Genomic DNA, 21,416 nt, shown 5'->3' on the forward strand with positions numbered 1-21,416 from the left:
CAGCACCATACAGAAGTGAATGTGTTACTCTTTTCCCAATGCATACTTTCCCAGTGTGAGTAAACCAGTTGCCTTTTTGGCCCCTTAAAAGTAGACGGCTGAATTTGTGGTGATGTCTAAATTCCGGAAGTTACAGCCGGAAGTGACCACAACTTAATTGTGTTTACATCAGTACCAGTCAGAGCAGGGGTGATAGATACCTGTGTCTACAGCAAGGTCATCTGATCAGAGTGAACGCCTGTTAAAGGGATGGTTTATTTATTTTGATGTGGGGTTGTATGAGACACTTATGACCAGTCAGTGTCTTACCTGTCATAGGTGATGCTCAGGATGTCTATGGGAAACACCACGAACAAGTCTTTTAACCACTAACAAGTCTACCCATCTAAACCATATCTGCCCCGTTACCTGCCAGCTACTCTTTAAAAAAAAAAAAAAAGTCTAACAGCGAATCTGTGGCGTAACACAGTGTGCTAAAGAAAGATTTCAACACAGGTGGTAGTAAATGTTTGTCGCTTACCTACCAAAACCTAGAAAGGAAGAAGCAGCAGACGTCTACCAAACGTTAAGCACAGAGACGAGTGAGAAATTGTGTCACGATGAAAAAGTGAAAAGTGAAGAAGTGCTTCTTTACTTTTTTTGCTTGAGTAAATAGGCCGAGTCACTCTTACTATTTACTAGTCTTTTGCAAAAGTATCAGTACTTTACTTGAGACTTGAGTAGTGAATGCTTTTGTCACCTCTCCCCACTTTCTAGAACAGACACCAGAAACTTCCCCTGGATCTGAAAGCATGAGTTGCATGTTTTGAAAAACGTGATACTTGAGTTTCTGGTTCCAGTTATTCTAGTAACCATGAAAACCAATAAACACAATATTTCTCAATCGCTTACAGAGTATCATTTCTTCTTCAAGCTCTAACTATACTCATATCAACCACAAATACGTCATTATGAGAATCAGTAGCAGGTGACCTGTCCCTGACCTCTTAATGTTCTGGTGTCACAAGCTTTAAGTTCAAGTTCAACACAGGCCTGTCTTGTCACAGACAACGACAGATGCATTGAAAGTGTGGCATCGCTGTCAGAGACCAATACATCAGACGACCTTTTCAACTCTTCACCTCTGTTTGGCACCTCCATCTAAAAAACATGCCCATATATAGAGGAGGGCGTTCTGGATTTAAAGGCCCATAAAAATGGAGAGAGAGGATAGAGAAGAGGAGATAAACAGACTGCATTTACAAACCAAGTCTGGAAACAGGAGTTCAATGAACCGTCAGGATGAGCTGTATATCTTTTCAAAACAGCATGAAGGGATGTCTGTGTGTAGAGTGTATCTGTCCTGCAGCCATCACCATTTCAACATTTCCAGTCGCACGACTGGACGAAGGTCAAAACAGGAGACCAACAGCTGAACACAACAAATACTCCATGATATCAATTCAAATTCCCTCAGACTCCTTGACATTGTGTTTGTGATCTCCTCAGAGCTGCACAGATGTTTCGCTGCTGCTCGATTTAGAGGCTGACTGAGATTCAGTCGCTGAAATGTCGTGACAGTTAAGGTTGTAGCAGTTAACACCCAGTCTCTTTTATTTTTGACATGTTTAGAAGAATTTTTCAGTAAATTGCCTACTCATGGGAAGCAATAGCAAGTATTCCAGTCCTTGTTCCTTAAATGCCAAACTTTGTTGCTTAACTTCTTTGTTTTGACTGTGGTAAACTTGAGTTATTCAAACCCATATTCAAGCTACTTTCTGTTTCATTAAAGTCCTTACATGTTTTACTCTGCTTTCTTGCTTTTTCTGTATCCTTTGATTGTTTTCTTCTGTGCTATGAGGAGGGGGAGGGGGCAGAAACATCTAATTGTCTCGAAAACTGGAAATTATGTACAAATGGCTCAAAAGAAACCTGACTGAAATCAGACAGATGGTGGCCCCGTAACTCCTAGGCTGGGACGCCCACGGCGACATTTTGGGATACTTATCCAGCTCAATAAAAAAAAAGCATTAGACAAAGTTAAGCTGGTTTCAAAACTTAATTCCATCTCCAGTTTGAACTCTGGCATGACTGGATGTCTTAGCATGACGTCAGCATGTGATGATAAAGCCTGAGTCAACCATCAATTTGCTGTGTAGTATTAACTGAAAAACAGTAGAAAAACAGTCACGTCCACTCATTAAAAAGAGTGTTGTTGGCTAGTTACATTTCATCTATCTATTCCTATCTATCTATCCATCTATTTCATCGAAGGAAAAACAAAGAAGTGTTCTCAGGGTTAGGTTCCCTTTGTCGTCGCTATTTACAATATCAAAAGCAGAAGTGGGGAAATCATGGAAGTAAAAGCACTAAAAGGTAGTATGGAATGATGAACGGCTCCCCCTACTGATTCCAACTGTCAAACAAACCACAAATGCCTTGATGACATAAACAAGGCTTTTACTATTAAGTACTAAGGGGGTAACCTACCCATTACCAGCCCTAGTCTGTGTATAGCAATAAAAATGTAGAGCTGCATAAATTTTAAATGCAGCACAGGCTTCACTTTCACCACCAAGTAGCAAACATAGAATGAGTCAGTCACTTAAGACAATAATCAAAATCAGAGCAGATGAGGAGCTCTCCTCCAACTTTGTATACAATTGAAACTTTGAAGTGGATGAGCGGTGAGCAGCGAAGCTGGCACACCCAGGAAAGGACTGAGGAATAAACTGTTGTTAACTGACCAAGAAGGTCACTGATGAGCCGGCCAGAGAGAAGAAAAGAGACAAAATGAAGAATAAGACTTCTGGACTTACACAGGGCCAACTGTATCAGTGAAGAATCACTTCAATAAACCTCTTGGACATATTAACGCTTTCCAGACATTGAAACTTTAGGCCACTGGAGTTTTTCCAGACGATGACGCTATATGACCTACTTCCTGCAGACCATTGTGTAGAGCATATAGGGCAATAATCCGTATTTAAACATCCAGTAATGAAGAGCAACAAGCAGCGAAGACAGAGGCCCCCTGATTTTCAATGGAAGATGTGAAAATAAAGTGGAGGGATATTTCAAATTGGATACGAACCATTATCTCTAAATGAGAATAAATAGTTGTGCAGGGTGATTTTTAAGGCCTTGTTCAGGCAGCAGGCAAACCAGATTGATATCAAATGAGATCATTTTCAGTCAACACTGGTATTGAGATCTGTTTGTGTGTGTGTGTGTGTGTCCAGACATTGTCAAAGTGTCTACAAGATGCCAACATGAGGTGGTGAATTTCCAGAGAGAAACGGGTTGCAAGTGCCACTTTGAAATCCCACTTAAGCTTCAACACTGAGATGCATTTGTAGAAATCTGAGTTGAATCAGATTTCATCACTTGCAGATGCAGGTTCTGGGTTCCTCAGACCGTCTAACATAAATCTTCTACACCAAAAATCACATTTGGGCTGGCAGTCCAAAGGAGGCCTAAAAGCTGGAAACAACAGAGCACCATAAGCTGCTGGTCAATCAGGGATTGATACTGGCTTGACTGGTTGTGTAAAGTACCAGTGACAGCTGACGCTGATCATTTCTTGGTTTTGAATTGAGTTAAGATATCCAAGGTCTTCCAAACATCTAATGCCAATTACATCTCGACAAACAAGGACTGACCAAAATACAACATCTGCTAAATATCATATTAGCATCCAGATAATGAGGAATTCCAACATTGTTGATATTGTGTTGGATTTTAAGTCATCCCATTGGAGTTTGAAGTCCACAATAATTTTCATTTTCAACTAAAATTTAATATCTGCTAAACAAGAGTCAAATACCTTCTTAACAGTAATTCTAACACTGCTGGTTTTGTCTACGTTTTTAAAAGCGCAACACTAGAAAGTCTTTTTTTGTATTTGAAAACTAACTTTGAGGTACACAAGCGGGGGTGCTGGGGACCTAACACAATGGAAAAAAATATGACCAACATCTATATACATACATATACATATATATACATACATACATATATATATGTATATGTAGGTTGGATTAATTTTGTCCCTTGCTTGAAGCACAGTTTTTTTGTTGTTGTTTTTTTTAAATGTTGCATTAGCTAGCAGCTAGCTTAGCGCGACGAACGTACGTTAGCGTACCTCCATCTCACCTGTTCAACTTCTCGAACCTGTAGTTCCTCCTCCTTGTGTTCTGGTTCTTATAGATCAGGTTCGGGTTCGTCTAGATTTGCCCTCCTCATTCTCTTCAACAGTATCAGTCACGCTCCTAGTCCTCATGAAACATTTCTTATGGCTTTTTTTTTGCCGTTTAATTTTTTTGTTTTTGTTTTGCTTGGTCTAAATCAATGCGCCAAAGAAAGAAAATAGTCCCGACCCAACATAATCAATTTACTGCAGGCTAAGAGCTCGATGGAGAGAAATGCATCTGATGTCTTTCGAGTAGATATGCTTCACTTCCATTCACTGTGCCAAGCTAACTTCTAGTCTGGGGAGGTTGCACCGTATTTACCAGAACATATTCTCACAAGTATCCTGCGCCTTACTACAGTAGCATCTTCATTACAGCTGTTCAATAATAACCTTAGACTTGTGGACTCATCTCCGCTTTCGTTTCCTAACTAGCTGCGTGGGTAGTTCCTCCCCCCCCCCGGTCTTTGTTGGACCTCCCTCCTCCAGCTGTGGAAGCCGTGCCTAGATAAATCACTCCCACAGCCTGGTAACCTGCACACTGGGTCCGCTGCAGAGAGGAGAGAGGAGCGGACTGATTGTTGCACTGGAGCCAACTTCTCTCCGCCTCAGGTGGTGAACTGTAACTTTTGCACAAGAAGAGAACCTCTAGCCTGGTTCAGCAGTGACCGAAGGGCTAGTACCAAGCAGCATGTCAGGCAGGATCGTGGCCGGGGTGCTGGTGGCTCTCTGTATCGGGAGTGCGGTAGACTGCATGCCCAAAGTGGCGCACAGGGACCGGCGGCAGGCGCAGCAACATCAGGTCTCCTCGGTATCTCAGGGTAGGTTTGTTTTCTTCGGATTTATTAGGCGTGGAGCAATAAATAATCTGTAATCCTTGCTCAAGGGTGCACATGAGGTCACCTGGGGGTGCTTCACTGCAAATAAACTGTTATAACAGTTCATGTAAAAACTTTGTTTGATACATTTTGCCATGAAATTTAAAATTGTTCATATATTCACCTATAGTGGATAGTTTCAGATTGTGACACCCGCCGCAGTAAATCTAAGTTTGGAAAACCCCAAATTAAAGTGATTCATTATATGACAGATTTATAAACACCACAAAATGACAGTGAGCTGGAATAATCTTGAATCTTAATGTTACCTAATGTGGGATCAGCTTCACCCTCAGCAATGTTTCTCCTGTAATCTGTGTGAAGACCACATGGATCAAAGCTTTAGTGAGGGGGGGAAAGAAACAGAGAGGAAAAACTCCTGGCTCTCATCTAAAATATATAAATAAATGAAGAGAGAGATGTTCATGGCATGTAAAGTTGTGAGATGTGAACAAAGAGCATGTCTGCTGAGGTGGTGGTGGGGGCGGGGGGGTCAAATTATTCTCCACACTGTGCAAATTATTTATTACTCTGCCCCGAGGCTCTTTGAAGTCAAGTTAACACATCTAGGGTCAATTTCACAGACAAGGGTGAAGTCCTGCCTTTAAATAAAATGTTTATTCCCAACTAGGATTCGCTTGGACTCAGCAAAAACCCTTTAAATCTGGCAGCTGTGTTTAGGGTTGATGCATGTTCAAAAGGCTTAGTTTGTCTTTCCAGGGATGGCATGGCAACCAGGTAGAATATTTGTTAGTGCATACGTGGTTTTTCCTTCTCACTTTTTCCCTATACTGAAAGTGTTTTATATTGGAACAAGGGGAGTGGTTCTTCTTTTTTTTTCACTCAGTCTCCTGCTTCTTATACCAAACTCTCCTTGTGTCTTGTCAGACGGCTGTATAGAGAACGGCAATTTCTACGGCATTAATGGCCAGTGGGAGCGTCCATATTTGGGCAGCACTCTGATCTGTACTTGCCATGGAGTCGCTGGCATCAAGTGTAAAAGCAAACCTGAAGGTATGTGACTGTGCAGTGATTTAAAAAAAAAAAACAAGAGTACCTTCTTCAGTTCCCTTTGAAATCAAACTCACCTTTCCCTTTGTAGAAGAGGAGAAGTGCTATGATAAGATCAACCAGCAGTCCTACACTGTTGGAGAAACCTACGAGCGACCCAAGGACGGCATGATCTGGGACTGTACCTGCATCGGATCTGGGAGGGGCAAGATCAGCTGCACCATTGCCAGTACGTTCATGCACATGAGGGTCTTCTTTAGATGGAGGAGGAGTTCTAACCTCAGACCACACATCCTGGCTGGCCCGTGTGCTCCTGGGTATCTCCTGGTGTGCTAGACTGCTGCCAGTAAACTGGTTAATCTCCATAATCTCCACAGTTGATTAACAGCTGGGGCTGCGCAGCTGTTAGCACTTAGCATGGTGGTTGAATGATGGGAGAAGAGTCTGGCCTTCTTCTTTTTTTTTTTTCTTGTTCCTCTCTTGTTTTTCTGCAAACACATTCATCCCTTTCTAAGCTCCTCCGTCGCTCCTCTGCAGATCGCTGTCATGAAGGTGGGGCATCATATAAGATAGGTGACACCTGGAGGAGACCCCATGAGACAGGAGGCTACATGTTGGAGTGCGTCTGTCTGGGGAACGGCAAGGGAGAATGGACCTGCAAGCCTGTGGGTGAGTCACGCACACAGACAATGATTCACACAGGACTCCATCGGAATGAATGTTTTGTCTGACTTCATTACATGTGTTCAGTCGAGAGGAAACAACTTGCAAGTGCTTAGGTTCATTGTCAGGAATACAGTTGTGACGCTAGTTATAATTGTTTCCGTTGTTTATCAGGGAAAAATTAACAGCTTTTCTTGGTTTTTGTAACAAACGTGTTTGGTCGCTGATCATCATCAGATGTGAAATCAATCCAAGTTTTATCACTTTAGGCTCTGGGAAATTTGTAATAACAGTTTATTCTGGAACAAATCACGATCTCTCAAAAAAGATGAATCAATAATGAAGGTGAGAACTGCATCCCTGTGAGCGATAACTGATAAACACTCGCGTTTATCCATTTTTAGGGTTATGTTTCCATGACTTTTCTACACCTGCGAGGGAAATTTTCATGAATTCTCTGAAATTTCTGTTCACGCATGGGAAATTTAGAGAAATTCATATAAAAAAAAAATGTGTTAGTGTGCAATGAAGTAAAATGTATTACAAGATACTAATATTTGATTTGATACTAAATATTTGTGTGTTAAAGCTCAATATGGGCTGGATTTATCTGTTTTTCAAAACATTTTCCAGGTGTAAAATTTTCATACAGCATTTTCACTTTTCCAGGTTTTTCATGACTTTATGAACCTTGTACACTTTTTATTTTTGAATTCTAACTTGAAATGTTTCTTCCCTGCAGCTGAGCGTTGCTATGACAACACGGCCGGCACGTCCTATGTGGTCGGGGAGACCTGGGAGAAGCCCTACCAGGGATGGATGTTTGTGGACTGCACTTGTCTGGGAGAGGGCAGCGGACGCATCACATGCACCTCCAGAAGTAAGAGACCCTTCACTTATTTCTTGCTGTTTATTTTTCTATGAATTTTTTTTTTTTTTAATTGAACAACTTTGTGTGCATTTTTTTTTTTAAATTTTACTTGAACGGAAAATATTCAAATCACTTTGAGTTCTCCAACGTCCAAAGTGTTGCATTTTCACTTGGCATTGTTTTTTTCATTCATTTGTATTAAATATTTTGTGTTTGTCACAACACGACTGCCTGTTTTTATTTATCTGTAGAATCACAAAGTCACTTTAACTCTACTGGTCAGGAACAAACGGAGAACACACATTGCTATTTTTGAACAAATCACATGCATCTAAACACATATCGGCTTGTTGTCATCGAATGCCACACATGTAGTCTTTGGTCTCAGGCTGAGGGCAGAGCATACGCTGCAGGATTGTAACAGGCTGTGGAGGAAATGTTTGTGAGTTGTGTTTCCAATTAGAACCATTACTTACATCCTTAATGATAGTGGCTGATGTAACTGGTGAAAATGAGCTCTGCTGGCTCGTTGTGTCATGCAGGGCTTCAGGGTGGATGTCATCAATACATCATTATCAAGCATGTGTTCATATTAAAGTTACAAATGACCATCTTTGATCGCAGCTGGTGACCAGGTGGGCTCGCTCCCTACATCGGCGTTGATGTGTCCCTCATTTTTACGTCTTTCTGATGATTTCCTTTGATTTTCTTCCTGTCGCAGACCGTTGTAACGACCAGGACACCCTGACCTCCTATCGTATTGGAGATACGTGGACCAAGACAGATGCCAGAGGCAACCTGCTCCAGTGTCTGTGCACAGGGAATGGCCGAGGGGAGTGGAAGTGTGAGCGACATGCATCGCTTCACACCACTGGCCTGGGTGAGAACTGATAATAACGTTAGCTCTTTGTTATTTCCCCGTGTGGAGAAACGTACACCAGAGATGCCGTGAGGAGGGAGGCACCAAAAGTGCTAAGTGTTGAAGTGACAAAGACATGTTGCTCATGATCATGACCTCATGAGAAAGACCGTCTGGGGAATGAAGAGGATGGAAGAGTTCAAAGAGAAAATGTGCGGGAAGTTGACACGCTTCCTAGGTGTTAGACAAACGATCAAAGTAACCCTGGAGAAGTTAAAGAATACATCTTTTACATGAATGCACAGAGCCTGACTCTAGTTTATGTAGATTTTACAGTAACTAGTAATCTGTTGAGTTCAGCTTAAATAAAAGCAATGCTCTGTTATTCAAGCTTCATGAAGTTTTTAAAGAAATGAACGCTCCTCCTGACTGGAATCCCTCATTACATTCCAGGCACCGGCTCTCGAGTCATCACCAACATCCAGCCTGCCATCTACCAGCCTTCCAACGTGCCAGAGCTTCCCAAAGACGGACCCTGTCGCACCGATGCAGGACTCTCGTACTTTTTGGGCCAGCGCTGGATCAAGAACCAGGGAACCAAGCAGATGATCTGCACCTGTCTGGGTAACGGAGTCAGCTGTGAGCAGTGGGGTAAGAAATGTTGCCTTTCACATCCGACTTACTATTTTCAGGGATGCCATTATGGACCAAAACATGTACCATCCCGGGGACGTATTCAGTTATAATCATTGTCTTCTTCCATCATTCAGATGGACCTGCTCCAGTGTACGGTGGCAACTCTGGAGGTCAGCCGTGTGTGTTCCCCTTCGTCTACAAAGGGAAGACCTACCATTCATGCACTTCTGATGGGCGCAGTGACGGACAGCTCTGGTGCTCCATCTCCTCCGACTTTGAGACGGACAAGAAATATTCCTTCTGCACAGAGAAGAATGGTGAGCTGGCATGTTACAGATCTCAGATATGTTGAACATCTGACATACAGGCCAAGGTAGCTGTTTGTGGGCAGCTGGGTAATGATTTTGTTTTTCTTTTCAATAGTACTTGTGGCAACTCGAGGCGGGAATTCTAACGGCGCTCTGTGCCAGTTTCCCTTCCTCTACAATGGCAGAAACTACACCGACTGCACTGCTGATGGGCGCAGAGACGGCATGAAGTGGTGTGGCACCACAACCAATTATGATGCAGAGCAACGTTTTGGGTTCTGTCCCATGGCTGGTAAGTGTGTGTGTGTGTGAGAGAGAGAGAGACAGAGAGAGAAAGATGGAAACGGAAAGAGTGAGTCCAAATATTGAGGCTGATTCAAGTTGTGCTGCACTGAAAAAAAATGTCAGGCAGCATTGTTTTAAAGTAAATGAAAACATTCAAATGTCTGGTTTAAAGAAACTGGGGAGCTTTAAAATTCATTTCCAGTTTCAAGATGATTGCAACCCAGTAAAATTTGCCAAAAATGAGACACCTGATACAATGAAACAATCAAATGTCACCAGCAAACTGGACAAATGTGGATCAGCTCAGTTAAGGCTTCTAATCTAATTAGCACAGCTAATTGCAGTGACCCTCCCAGTCTTAATTAAAAGGTATCCCCTGCCAGTTTGGAAAAAACAAACAAACAACTGTTGGCAACTTAATTTACATGAGAACTATTATCAGAGAGCCGTGAACAGGAGTCAGGTTTGATGACACAGACAGAATCTCATTTACAGCCCTCACACCTTTATTTACAGCACAGGCGAGCTGAAGAAGAGGGGCGTTGATGTGTTGAAGTGGCGTCAATTAAGTTTCCATGAGTAACAAAAGGCACTGAGGGCAGTGAAACGCTGGGTGGGGGTGACACGGCACTAATGTCTGGGAAGAAGTAATGAAATGGTAATGATGATCCCAACAGGCTGAAACAACAAGAGTACAAACGGGGAGGACCTCTGTCAGATAATGCTGATGCCTGATAATCTTATTTAAGAATTATGCTGGCGAGTTGCTACCACTTACCTTTATTACCTGTAATTATAGAGAAGTACAGACCATTTGCCCTGAATTGGCGCATATTGAGCTTCTGAAATGGACGCAGTGAAATCATAAGGTTTTTTTCCACAAGTAGAAAAGAGGGCAGGACTAATTTAAAACAAAAATAAATCTTGCAAGAACAGCTCTTAATTCTTGGCTACATAAAAGGATTCTTCATTTTATTTTTTATTTTTTTTACTTCAAAGTGGACAGATGTGAGATGAAAAAGTCTGGCAGCAGTCTGTAGAATGTGGATGGTGTACAGTGGAAACATCTGCATGCCTTGTCTGAGAGAGTGGAGTTTAATCCTGCAAGAACTTATGTGGTATTGTAGTGTGGCACAAAAAATGTAACATCCCCTCATTGAAATGTTTCAATAACGCCTTAAGGCGAATATTTGTAATTGGAAAAAATGGTAATGAGATTCATTTAGAGGTAATAAAATTTAGTTAGTAATAAAATAAGTAACTAGAAAAAAGCATGTCCCCCAGAAAAGGTTGTGAGCTGACAGAAATCGCTAAATGATTACTGAAATGCTGAAAAATACCTTAAAGTTGAAATGAATTAAAAATAAAGATAGTTGACTATTTTCTTTTTTAGTTACAAAATCCATAAAAAGCTGAAATCGCTTAAAAAACATAACAAAACAAAACAAAGTAGCTTTCTCAAGTCAGTTTCCATGTATGAGGAAGCGGAATATTTCGCTAAGTATCAATAGCAACCGACAGTGGTTTCTGAGAGCTGAACATTTTGATATCGGAATGTTCGTATGAAGGAGATGAACGAGAGGAAGAGAAAACCCTGCCGACGGATCATACGAAAGATTAGGATAAATGTGAGCGTTAAATAACGAATGATGTAACTTACCTCGGATTCTCTATGTGGCGTCTGAAGTCCCGGGACCCTCCTTTGAGCCAACACCCCGTTGTTAAGAAACACCCTGTCAAGGTTTAAGAGGGGTTTAAAGAGCCCTCGTGTTTTTGTTGGAGCAGCTTGTCTGTGGACACCAGGGGGTCTTTGATATCAGCTTTAATGACCTCAAGGGGATTGTCAAAACAAACAGGGCAGTTGAGATGTTAATGGCGACATTAAACAGTTCTGGAGCCCCTTCTCGCTCACCTGTGGCAGTCAGCTGCACAGGCCAATGGGGCGTCTGCCATGTGGTCTTTGGATGGTCGACAGTTTCCAGCCGGCAGAACAAATGCGGGCTTCACCTCTGTTACAAGAGTTTACTTGCACTGTTTTCTCTCTCCCTGACATTTAGAAAACACTTCCATCAAAATCGTGACTTAAACTTTTTTTTTTTTTTTTTTGCACAATATTCCTCCTAGATCAGGACGAGCTTCTTTCACCTCGAAAGCTCTCCGAGTTCAGCCTTCTGTATTGGCAGCGCATCTTTTGGTTTGTTCCTTCCGTATCTCAGTTTGAATCTCTGAATATTCCACCACGTAGCAATTCATTTATTTTTCCTGGAGGGAAGAGTTGCACACGTCAAACTATGTTGGCGGCTGTGTCTGTCGGGCTGATTGACCTGAGGTGAATCTCCTGATTTTACTTTTCAAGTCAGGTTGTTTTATGTAGCTCCAGTTTCTCAGAGGTTATCTCAGGGTACTTCTCCGCTACGGCAGGTCTGGACGAGATCTTTACTTGATATTTAAATGAAGATGTAAAGGAGCACTCCAACTTTTTGAGGAATAGACGTTATGCTCCAGGTGCCCCTCCCTGTTTTGTGTGTGCATTAGGGAGCTTTACACCCACTGACTGCTCGCTAGCTTAGGAAACGAATGGTATTGGTTGAGAAGTGTTAGCGTGCCTCTGTCGTAAGCAATCAAAAACGCTTTTCCTCACTTCTGCTATTACGATTCCAAGCCAACTTTGTAAGAAAGGATGAGAGTGATCCCGGACAAACCAAGGTCCCGAGTCGTATTATTTGATAACCTTGACGGAGTTACGCTAAAACTTCCCACCTGTGACCACAGACTGCGCTACGCTAACCAGCGGCCAGTCAGCTTCTGTGTCTCTGCACTCACAGAGGAGAGAAGGGGATCTGATTTCTGGTCTGGTTCTGGGGAAGATTGCAAATAATCGTACTTAAGAAAAATCGGTCCAACCCTTGGTAACTTCTTGTCGCAAGTGTGACAGATTAGAGTCTAAAGACTTCCTGTGTCTGGAAAACAGACGGATCTCAAATTGTATAAAGCACCAGAGGGCCTGACAGCTAAAGCACGTCCTGACACGGCTTCCTAGGAGTTCAACCCATTAACCCAAGCACAAGACACCGTACAGGCATTAAGACTCCGACCGCAAAAGAAATCCCGTCTGTTATTGTACACGATGTCGAGCTTTACTGCCATGTTTCACACCAACGCGCAGATTATACATCTTTATCAATATATTGGAAGCTGAAACTGCACCCTCATCGTTCACTTATGTAAAGAGAAAGCATTACAAAACTATCTAGAACAATAGAGGTTCCATGAAGATCGACAGCCAAGAGCTAATTCATATCTGAACACCGTCCCATTAATTTAACCACAGCTATGTTGCAAACAAAGTGCTTTTTCTTCCAGGAAACCAGATGGTCTGGCACCGGTTCAGATTCTGCCCGTGGCTCGGCTCCAAGGCAGCAGATCTTCTATCTGTGTCCTCCTCCTCCTGGCATTTCTTGTTGAGACAGATCTATCATTTATAGATTATATGACTGGCATTTCTTTAAAGGTGGCGCTGTAGAGCCAGTAGTTAACCCCTTTTGAACCTGATTCAACACACGGGTAGCTTTCAGACTTGGGGCCTCTGTGCGAGAGCTGATGTGACATCCACGTTAGTGGATTGCTCAGTTTTATCAGTTTTTTGTTGTTGTTTTTTCAAGAGGTCATTTACAAAGCCGCCAGAGTTTTTCTAGGCAGTTGTAAGTCTAACTAGATTAAAAGTCATATGCACTTTCCTTCCTTCACATCTGCAGTCACGTATAGATGCAGGGCTCTGCTTTTCGGCTTTCTATCTTTTAACTATCTCCCTTTAATTCATGAAGAACACATGTTGAACACACACACACACACACACACACACACACACACCAGCTGTCTCTGGCTTTTAATCCAGGGACATTTTCTTTCCTACGGACACAGGTGTTCTGAGGTGGTTTTCTCCTCTACAGCTTTAAATGTAGGGTAGAATCTCATCTCCAAGGATGATCCTTTATTATAGTGTGTGTGCGTGCCTGTGTGTTTTTATCCCTTCGTTGCTATGTAGGTGTGTATGACGTGTCCACATGTGTTTGAATGCATTCCTTCACACCTGAGGATTATACTGCATGCTCTTGTGTGTTGTTGTGAATGAATTTTCTCTCTAAAAGTCGAAATTGATTTTATAAAAAAGCAAAACAGCTTTTCAACTAAAACTAAAAATGGTGCTAGATTGATCCTGACATGTTTCTTCACAGTTTCTTGTTTGTTTGTTTGTTTTTTAGCACATGAAGAAGTGTGTACAACCAGTGAAGGGGTGATGTATCGCATTGGCGACCAGTGGGACAAACGCCATGACGTTTTGGGTCACATGATGAGGTGTACCTGTGTCGGCAATGGGCGAGGAGAATGGAGCTGCGTTGCCTACTCCCAGCTTAAAGGTGTGTGCGTGTGTGTGTTTCTGTCTGTCTGTCATGGAAAGTGTGTGTGTGTGTGTGTGTGTGTGTGTGTGTGTGTGTGTGTGAGGTTTAATAAGGAGAAAGCTATATTCGAATTCTCTGAGTGAAGAGGTGAAAGGTCACATGAGATATAATCACTCACCTGCCAAAAGGTTAGAGGTGAGCCTGCACACCTGCGTTTTACAGGGCTTCGTTTCTACCACACACACACACACACACACACACACACACACACCTGTTTTTATGAACAGCAGAACACTTCTGAGTCTTGGTTCCTGTTTCAGACCAGTGCATCGTGGATAGTCTGACCTACGAGATGAATCAGACCTTCACCAAGCAGCACGATGAAGGCTACATGATGAACTGCACCTGCTTTGGACACGGGCGGGGCCGCTGGAAGTGTGATGCCATCGGTGGGTTGGACTCTACTTAAAGTTTTAAAGAAGGGAAATGGAAGCAGCGAGCAAAACTGTCTTTTTTTTTTTAATGAATGACAATAATAATTAAATAAACTGCATAATTGATTTATGGGACAAATCCCGTGTAGAAATGTGACCGTTCTCGCTCCTGACGTGTGAGGAATGCATTTTCTTCGCTGCCTCCAAACCTGTAGCTGATGTTGCATTCCTGGTTTTGTGTGACTCTGCCCTCAGACCAGTGCCAGGAGCCGGAGACGAGAGCCTTCTATCAGATTGGAGAGTCTTGGGATAAAGTCATTCAAGGCATCATGTATAAGTGCTATTGCTATGGCAACGGCGTCGGAGAGCTCAGCTGCGAGCCGCAGCAGTCGTATCCAGGTAAGGTGTTTTTGACCGGCTGTAAATCCTTGATGGAGCGCTCGGTTTCAGGAGGAGTTTGACTTGTAAAGTGTTCATTCATTTGTGCTTGATTAGCTGGATGAACCAAAGCAGGCACTCGTTATTTAAGTCCGTGTCCTGCCATGCTGCTACTGGTGCTGTTTGTGTTCCGGTGATGAAATGATTTTTTTTTTTTTTTTTTAAGTCACCTTCAAAACCAGGACTTGACTTTGATGTGAAACAGACCAAGATGGGAGGGGGGTGGGATTTCCTCTTTTATAAATAAACCCCCCGCTCTCAGCCTTTGTTCTCGCTAGTGTGTGGCGCTTCCCCTGTGCTGTTACCACAGCTGTACGAAACACTGTAGAGTGCATGTGTGCATATACACCCCCTCCACCCACACACACTCACACACCCACACACACCCCACATTGAACATCTTAAACAAAGCTTTTACTTGGGGATTTTGTCATCCAGTTCAACTTGAGTTGAAATTAAACATGTTTCGACCGGGGTCTGTCATCAGGTGGTTCACCTGGTCGGCAACATTAAGGTACAATGATAAGCTCTGGATACGCCCACTTTTTGGTGTTCAGTTCAAATTTCCCCCAAAGTCCTTTCCTCCCTCTCGGTTTTACTCAGAAACTATCCCGATACAGCGATCCCACTCTCAACATGCAGCTTCAGCTGTACTTGAACGCCACACAGAGTTCTGATCCTGTTCAGTTTGTCCTCAGGATCATTCAGTCTGGCGTCGCCTCAGTCTTGCTGATGACTGTTGATAAAGTTTTCAACCGAAACATTTTTTTCTTGACTTAAATAGCAGCAGCTTTGGTCCGCCTCTCCTCAGAGCCTTCAACCCTCTCTGCCATTGCAGCTGGCCCTGTTATGAGTGTGTAAGTTGCTTGCAAGCACATTTTGGATTAAATTGGTTTAGACTGGATACAATACTTCTCATGCTAAAGTGTCCCTTCCCTTCTCATACAATCTGTGAATAAAACACCATTATGCAACGCTCCCATTACCCCATAATTCTCTGAATAGCAGTAGATGAAGGGCTATTTTTTTTGGGGGGGGGGGGGGGGGGGGGGGGACGGGGACATTTTTAAGTCTCCCACACAATTCATAAATGTGTCAGCATAACTCAAATTGAGGTGGGGAAACTGCGCTCGAGGAAAGGAACGCAACTTATTTGCTGTGCAGGTTGAGGAGAGATACCAAATGTAGGGCAGCGCTCTGCCATAAGTGGCTGTAATAGCAACCAGCTGTGAACTTGCTGTGTGTGTGTGTGTGTGTGTGTGTGTGTGAGAGCACGTGCGTGCGCCCAGACACAAAACATGTTAATATCTTAACAAAAGTGTGATTCGGGTCCAGTTAGCTGAGTCAAAACCCCATAAAAAGTAAAAATAGAATGGAATGTGTCTTTTGATAAGATCCATACAAAAACGTGTTTTCTCTCCAGCTGCAGTCCGTTTATCTGCTTGTCTGGGATGTAATGTAACTTAATCTTTTGAGGGCTTTTCTTATTGTGAGGAAGATGTTGTGTCTGGAGGTTACGCAAAAGAGTGTGTTTTTATGAAGCACTGGGAAAATGTGTATTCCCTACGAGTTGGTGTTTTATATGATACGCGTCTCACATCTGAATCTGTGCAACCCCTACCCTCACCAGTGGCCTGTGGGTCTGTAATAGGCAGTAATTGGTCCCAGATTGTTTTTGAGGTTCGCGTATCTGCTCAAAAGGCTGGTTAACCGAGCCACTTGCTCAGAAACTTTGATTACAAGTCTGCTATTTGGAAAAGTGGTTGGAAAACCTCAGTTCTTTATAGAAGCTATCAGTTTCTATCAGCACTGCTCATGTCAGGGGTCTGCTCGCCACATGACTTGTGTTTACATTGAAGATGGCTTCATCTTAATCTTCCTTCATTTCCGAAACAGGAACAGCTCCTTTAGCGACGGTGTCCACTCACCCGCTAAACCACCTCTGTTCCCACCTGCGTGTTTCACATCAGTCCGGTCAGCTGTCACATCTTCTGAAGACACAATGCACATGGTTCAGCTCCTGTCGGCGACAAGACAAACCGCTTTAGGATTCTCCCAGCCATCAAATGATTGTTTGCACAGATGTTGCACAGCTGCCGAATGTGTAGCAGCACGTAGAGAGGTTAAGGGAGTCCAGTTAAGCATCAAAAAGCCACGCCTCTCGGTTAAAAAAAGGGGTTTATCCAGCGTTGTTCCACTCACTAATTAGGTGTGTGAAACTGTGCTGAAAAAACTCGCCGTGCTGTTTCATCATATTTTTCTTCTTCACCTTCCTGTTTGAGAATGGCCAAACAACTACTGTATGACGTTGTATGTGGTTGTGGTAATATAGCGGATTGTCGAAAAGCCACAGTTAGTCCATTAATTGAGTTAAAGATAATTAAATATTCTAAGGTTCTATGTCAGATAAAAAGGTCAAACACTGGCTTGGTCGTTTATGACAGGAAATGAAGGGTATTTGGACTGTCGGATGTACAAAAGAAGCAAACTGAACACATCACCTTTTGGCCCCAGTGATTCATCCATTAATCATGAAAATAACCTCAAATTAGAAAATAATGTCAACAATTCTTAGATTAAATGATAACAAAAAGAACCATTAGTTGCAGCCTTATTTGGATTTTAGATCTTTTTTTTTTTTGCCACTTAAATGTAATTCTTTATTTAAACAGGTAGTCTAATTGAAACTGAGATCAGGAACAGTGACAGGAAAATAAACCTTTATCAACAGGTCCTGTGACCCGGTATTGGATCAAGCTTTTCCTTATCAGGCAGAATCCACATCCTCCTAAGTTTTCTTAGCTTAAAGAAAATGATGTATTGATTGTTCTGCTAAAAGTCTCATGACGTTTGGTGAAGCGCTGTCCAAACTACACAAATCACAACTGCAGTCAAAGAAAAGTTCAGGGTAGATTATCACAGCAAAGCTATTCTGTCATTTGTGTTTATTTGTAACTATTCACACAGTAAAAAGAGAGTTGAAGGATTGAAAGGAGGGTGAAGTGCCTGGAGAGTATAAATTGTCTCCCCGCTGGCTGTTGAACTCTTGGCAGGAATCTCACACAGACCTGCTAGTTCTCCCCGACTTATTTTTTTTCTGAGAAAACACTGCTGGATACACAAGAGTAAATTCTGTCTGTTGTCAAGGGAAGATATTTTCATTAGGATTATTTTTCTCTCGATGTCAGGATTTGCTGATGTGTTACCATACAACCTTTTTGTTCTACGTCTGCTGACCCCCTCTGCTGTCTCTCCCAGGTGGAAATCGTCCTGTCCAGGTGATCATAACAGAATCTGGAAACCAGCCCAACTCCCACCCTATTCAGTGGAATGCCCCGCCCTCTGCTCACATCACCCAGTACATCCTCAAATGGCGAGCGGTGAGTTTTAACCCGATTTCTTCCTCTCCCGGAGTCTCTCTCTGTTGGTCCTTACTGTTAATCACGTATCCTCTTTAACAGAAAAATACTCACAGCCCCTGGAGAGAGGTGATGATCCCCGGCCATCTGAACTCCTACACCATCTCCGGTCTGAAGCCGGGTATCACCTACGAGGGTCAGCTGATCAGTGTGCTGCGGTTTGGACGCCAAGAGGTCACACGCTTTGACTTCACCACGACCTACGGATCATGTGAGTGGAGGGAGTCGTCAGCTCTCAGTGCAACCATCACTTGATCAGTGGCAGCAAGTAGCCAGCACTTGTATTTGCAATCTTCAATCTTTCAATTCCCACAATCTAACATCTGGTTTCAGTCCCATGGTGCGATTAGCATCCATTAGCTTATGAAATGACTCAGCAGTTTTTATCAGGTCCTGCTGTGATATGCAGAGATGGAAAGCTGTGTTGACTTGCTTTGCTGACAGACAGACAGACACACACACACAAAACAAACACTGTCAAACCAGAAACATTGCGGCTTCACCAAATGGTACATGCTAATTATCAGCTAGCTGCTGTGAGGGCCCCTGCAGTTCATGGCAGCTAATCACTAACGATCTGTCCTGGTAATAAACGAATCAGCAAATTTTCACACTCACCCACTTTTGGTATTTTCTCCTTTTTATTTCTTCTGTAGTGGCTACATCTCAAGGCGAGACGACCCCTCTCCCACCGGTAGTTGGTGCGTCCGAGTCCATAACAGAAATTACCTCCAGCAGCTTCGTCATCTCCTGGGTTTCCGCCTCCGACACGGTCTCTGGGTTTAGAGTTGAGTATGAGCTCACCGAGCAGGGACAAGGCACTGGAGAGCCCATAGTACTTGGTAAGTGCGGATACACACATGTATATATGCGCTACTATACAGCTTCTACACACGTTTTGCATCACATGTATGGGGGGTGTTGAGGAAATGTGTGTGTTTGTGTGTTTCCCTATCAGACCTGCCCCGTACAGCTACCTCAGTGAATATTAATGAGCTTCTACCTGGGAGGAAGTACACTATCAATGTCTATGAGGTGACAGACGGTGGAGAAGACAACCTCATTCTCACTACTTCACAAACCACTGGTGAGTAGACACAAACGCACACTTTACTTCCCCCGTTTTTAACCATACACTAAACGTAATCTATCCCACAGCACCCGATACTCCTACTGATCATGAAGTGGAGGAGGTGGGAGAAACTTCCATTCTGATCAGCTGGGAAAAACCACTAGCTCCCATCACTGGTATGTCACAGAGAGATAAGCTGATGTTTACTTCCTGTCACAGCTCTGTCCTCATTCTGTTGCTATATGGAGCCCCGGCCATGTCTCCACCTGTTCCACTGTCTGGTCTCTTCCTGGCTGCAGGCTATCGTGTCCTCTACACACCATCAGTGGAAGGGGAAAGCACAGAGCTGACCCTCCCTGATACAGCAACATCCGTGACTCTGGGTGACCTGCGACCTGGGACTTTGTACAACATCAGTATCTACGCGGTGGAGGACAGCCTGGAGAGCGAGCCTATCTTAGTGCAGGTCAACACCATGGGAGACCCACTGCCAGGTAAATCACAAAGACAGGTGTCAAGAATAAGCAGAATTTGACCCTTTAATGTCCCAGCCTGCTCTGCTGCACAAGTTCTCATCGCGCAATGCAAGAATGAGTCCGAAAGAATGGAAATAAGTTAAGCTTCGTTATCTCACAGTCCATAAGGATTTTTGAATGGCTTTTCAGTTAAATGCATAGAATAAGATCTGAGGTCAACACAAGTTCAGATGTTCTGCTCCTCGCCAGTAAATACCATCATTGTGAACTTTTACGTGTCTTCAAATTGGTGGTAGCTAACAAGTGGCTAAGCAAGACTCCAGAGGTTGTTGCAGACGTCAAATATCATCAAGTGCAAAAACAGAACAGGCTAGCTGCTGCGTAGCATAGCGTTTGTTTGGAACTTATATGACTTCAGTTTACACTTCAAATATCAGAAAAGTGGTTTTCATCTGTGGGGATTATGTTGCTGAGCGAAACATGCCAGCCTCTGAATCTTGCTGCAGATCTTATTTTTGGCGATCAGCCAAGTTTTGTCTGGCTTTTGTCAGAGGGAGCCCATGGCGATGCTAACCTGGCCTGCAAAAATGTGCCACCCCTTCAGCACTCTATTACTGTATGAATTATGTCATATAGGCACCCTCCAGAATCAACCTGCAAATCATCCTTTGGCTCATTCACTGACGTGTAGAAGTTTCCAACTCTCCACACTACAATTATAGAGTTTTCCGATGGAAAGTGAAGTCACTGAGTTCACAGCTGTTGGACTTTCACGCTGCTGGACTGCTGTTACATAAAACTAAAACCTGCCAGGTCCAACAGGCTTTTGGCCCAGTTGGACGGATGATGGGACTCTGTGTGTGTGTGTGTCTCTGGAGACAGCAGCGTGTGTGGATATGGTTTAACAAGGATTAATCAAGATTTGGTGAGAATGGCTGCAGGTCCATGAATGACCCAGATGGCCTGAATATTATGACTTTTGATTCCCTGTGGGATTTATTTTTCTCCTCTTCTCCATCTTATTGTCTCATCCAGCCTTGTTACTTCCCTCGGCTTCAGGCTGCCGGATTTTTAGCGCTTCGTGTCACGCTCCTTCCCTGGTGTTCTCCTAATTAAGATATTTTATTTATTCAATACTTTGCTGAGCAATTTAATGGTTTGGCACATGTTTTTGCAGAAATTCTGGTAAAGTGGACGGGCACCTGAGTAAACATGGTGATCTGAATTTACTCCGCTGCCGCAGAGTTATTTTAAAACCCTGCCTGTAGTCGTCTGCAAAAACAAAATGATTATTTTAGTGTAATTTTCACATACTTAACTTTCTTTACTAGCGATTACAAACTTTACTACTGTGCATATATGACACATTTCCTCCAGACAAACCTTGGGAACAAATCTAACAACTTTTAAAGTAGCTAAAATTATACTCTTATCACAGCTATTCATCATGAAGTCAGCTCGGAGTTAATTCTAGCCTGATTTATTTATTTTAAAT

General features: G+C 43.0%; 2 protein-coding genes across 14 annotated transcripts in view; one reads left to right on the forward strand and one right to left on the reverse strand.

Moving 5' to 3' along the window:
* LOC147251807 (partitioning defective 3 homolog B-like) overlaps positions 1-4,596 on the reverse strand; it is a 268,899-nt gene extending 264,303 nt beyond the window's left edge. For 9 of the 12 annotated variants that reach the window (XR_015118686.1, XR_015118684.1, XR_015118681.1 and 6 more), the window contains exon 1: positions 4,135-4,595. The gene's annotated coding sequence lies outside the window, so the exon portion shown is untranslated. Of the gene's footprint in view, positions 1-4,123 lie in introns of all 12 variants that reach the window. The other 3 variants (XM_086219749.1, XM_086219748.1, XM_086219750.1) reach the window with 3 other exon arrangements.
* A 103-nt stretch (positions 4,597-4,699) lies between these two features.
* fn1a (fibronectin 1a) overlaps positions 4,700-21,416 on the forward strand; it is a 31,781-nt gene continuing 15,064 nt past the window's right edge. For both annotated transcript variants that reach the window (XM_086219744.1, XM_086219745.1), the window contains exons 1-18: positions 4,700-4,992; positions 5,938-6,063; positions 6,152-6,289; positions 6,598-6,729; positions 7,466-7,603; positions 8,316-8,474; positions 8,907-9,104; positions 9,224-9,406; positions 9,513-9,689; positions 13,945-14,100; positions 14,403-14,531; positions 14,772-14,915; positions 18,213-18,334; positions 18,416-18,584; positions 19,030-19,215; positions 19,332-19,460; positions 19,532-19,621; positions 19,745-19,939. In XM_086219744.1, the coding sequence (XP_086075870.1) occupies positions 4,863-4,992; positions 5,938-6,063; positions 6,152-6,289; positions 6,598-6,729; positions 7,466-7,603; positions 8,316-8,474; positions 8,907-9,104; positions 9,224-9,406; positions 9,513-9,689; positions 13,945-14,100; positions 14,403-14,531; positions 14,772-14,915; positions 18,213-18,334; positions 18,416-18,584; positions 19,030-19,215; positions 19,332-19,460; positions 19,532-19,621; positions 19,745-19,939 (2,701 nt within the window). In that variant the 5' untranslated portion in view covers positions 4,700-4,862. The remainder of the gene's footprint in view (positions 4,993-5,937; positions 6,064-6,151; positions 6,290-6,597; positions 6,730-7,465; positions 7,604-8,315; positions 8,475-8,906; positions 9,105-9,223; positions 9,407-9,512; positions 9,690-13,944; positions 14,101-14,402; positions 14,532-14,771; positions 14,916-18,212; positions 18,335-18,415; positions 18,585-19,029; positions 19,216-19,331; positions 19,461-19,531; positions 19,622-19,744; positions 19,940-21,416) is intronic.

Source organism: Aulostomus chinensis, chromosome 12 (assembly GCF_037954235.1).
Source record: "Aulostomus chinensis isolate RoL2024-O1b breed Wild chromosome 12, RoL_Achi_v1.0, whole genome shotgun sequence".
Taxonomy (NCBI): Eukaryota; Metazoa; Chordata; class Actinopteri; order Syngnathiformes; family Aulostomidae; genus Aulostomus; species Aulostomus chinensis.